At 50.2% G+C, this 2,466-nt stretch overlaps 1 protein-coding gene across 2 annotated transcripts in view; it reads right to left on the bottom strand.

The window, feature by feature from the left end:
- The window catches only part of STOML1 (stomatin like 1), a 17,628-nt gene extending 16,286 nt beyond the window's left edge, over positions 1-1,342 (bottom strand). For both annotated transcript variants that reach the window (XM_015409733.1, XM_015409734.1), the window contains exon 1: positions 974-1,342. In XM_015409733.1, the coding sequence (XP_015265219.1) occupies positions 974-1,121 (148 nt within the window). In that variant the 5' untranslated portion in view covers positions 1,122-1,342. The remainder of the gene's footprint in view (positions 1-973) is intronic.
- Positions 1,343-2,466: the final 1,124 nt, after the last annotated feature.

Genomic DNA, 2,466 nt, shown 5'->3' with positions numbered 1-2,466 from the left:
ACTAGAGATGGGAGCTCACTCCATCATGCGGCACCCGGGTCTCGAACTGCTGAACTACCGACCTTCCACAGCCTGCAGTTCAGCGTCTTAACCACTTGAGCCACCGCAGCTCCTTTATCTTATTTATATCTTTATCTTATTTATACCTTTATCTTATTTATATCTTAATTTGATTTTGATTTACTTAGAATTTCTATCAGCTGCCTTTCCTCCTACGGAACTCAAGGCAGCTTACAATATTAACAAAACACATTTTTAAAAACCCAACGTTTAAAAAAAACACAATTTAGGACGGCTGTAATCAAATGCAGTCCTAAATAAAACCGCCTTCAACGGCCTCCTAAAGTTTGAAAGTGAGGGGGCCCGGGTACACATCCCTGGGGAATTTGTTCCATAGTCGTGGGGCCGCCACTGAAAAGGCCCTGTTTCCGGAGTCCACCCATGAGCATCATTGATTGATGGGCGAGGGAGGAGGGCCTCTCCTTGTGATCTTAATTCCCTAGCAGAACATAATTATGTTTTAAAATCCACATTAGAAGAGGAGGTTGGATTTATACCCCGCCCTTCACTACCTGAAAGAGTCTCAGAGCGGCTTACAGCCTCCTTTCCCTTCCCCTCCTCACAACAGACACCCTGTGAGGTAGGTGGGGCTGAGAGAGCTCTTTCGAGGACTGCACTTGACAAAGAACGGCTGTGAGAGAGCTCGTGACTGACCCAAGGTCACCCCAGCAGCTGCACGTGGAGGAGTGGGGAATCAAACCTGGTTCTCCCAGATTAGAGTCTGCGCTCCTAACCACTACACCAAACTGGCGCTCCCAATCAGCTAATTTCGGGAACAATTCAGTAGAAACAAAAGCAAGAAAGCTGACACGCCCTGGATAGACTTCCAAAACCTGACACGGAGTTTATGGATTCATCGTGCCCCTAACATTGGAGGCAAAAAGCACATTGCCTTCCTAAAGCCAGAACTCACCTATTCCAGTCTGCACTTGGTCCAGCGGGTCGTATGCGTGCCCCGGTGAGAAAAGGCCTCTCTGCGATCCATGTAGCCAGGTGCCGGATTGCTGGAACCGGTTAAAATCTCCCAGCGGAACAGCCTGGTACCCTGAGCGGCCGAACATGTTTCAGTCGACTTCCCAAGGCCTCTTTGCTGCCTCTCAAAGTCCCGCCCTTCTTTCGGAATTCACTATAAAGGGGTTTGCATTTCTAACCTGTTTTAACTCCTGGATGCGGAAGCATCAGGAAGGAAAGGAGGAGGCGGTGTCATTCGCAATCCCCGATTTGAGCTGGTTTTTTAAAAAGCCTACTTAGCAGTTCGAAAGCAAGAAATTGCAAGTAGATAAATAGGTACCCCTTCGGTGGGAAGGGAACAGCGTTCCGTGCGCCTCGGCGTTTAGTCATGCCGCAGCCACATGACCACGGAAACGTCTTCGGACAGCGCTGGCTCTTCGGCTTGGAAACGGAGATGAGCACCGCAACCCTAGAGTCGGACTTGACTGGCTTTCGAGCAAGGGAGACCTTTACCTTTTACCTTTTGAAAGCCTATGCTTCTTTTTCACCCGTCACTGGCATTAAGAACTTCAGAACTGTCACCCCTGGGATCAATTTCTTGGAGGTCTTTCAGGCGCCTCTTAGTGCCGCAGACGAATACAACTATATCCCTTTGGCACGCCTCCAAATAGTTTTTTTGCCGCTTCTGCTTCACCCTGTCTTCACATTCCCCGCAAAAGGCGGCTGGCACACCCGATCGTGGTTGCGCAGACGCCCAGACAAGCCCGATCTCGTCAGATACAGCCTGCTAAGCAGAGTCGGCCCTGGTTAGGACTCGCAAGGGAGACCGCTAAGGAAGCCGAGGGTTGCTATGAATAGACAGGCAATGGCAAACCATCCCTGCGCATGTCTTGCTCTGACCTGTACGGCCTGGCCTAGTTCGATCTCACCAGCTCTCAGAAGCTAAGCAGGGTCGACCCCAGTGTTCCCTTCTAAGCTGAGTTCGTGTGAGCCAGCTCACAGTTTTTTAGCCTCCGGCTCACAGATTTTTGTCCTAGCTCAGGGAGGACGGCTCCAGAGCAAACTAATTCATGCAGTAGCCAAATCACTCGCTCACAACTTTAATGCCAGTAGCTCGCAAGGTAGAATTTTTGCTCACAGGACTCCACAGCTTAGAGGGACCCTGGTCAGTATTTGGATGGGAGACCACCACGGAAGTCCAGGGCTCGCTACGCAGAGAGGGAGGTAAAGGCGAAACACCTCTGTTCACCGCTTGCCTTGAAAACTCTAAGGGGTCGTCACAAGTCATCTGAGATTTGACGGCAAAGAGAAAAAGGAAACCCCGTGCAAATGCATTCAAAACCCCAAATTTCTGGTCCTCGTTAAAGGCCTCGATTAGAAGCAGCCGCTGTCTCCAGAGCAGTGTTCCCTCTAAGCTGAGTTACTGTGCGCCAGCTCACAGGTTTTTTAGCCTCC

Source organism: Gekko japonicus, unplaced genomic scaffold, assembly GCF_001447785.1.
Source record: "Gekko japonicus isolate JY-2015 unplaced genomic scaffold, Gekko_japonicus_V1.1 scaffold3962, whole genome shotgun sequence".
Classification (NCBI taxonomy): Eukaryota; Metazoa; Chordata; class Lepidosauria; order Squamata; family Gekkonidae; genus Gekko; species Gekko japonicus.
Note: the sequence above shows the minus strand (reverse complement) of the source record. Positions and strands in the feature narration are given on the sequence as shown.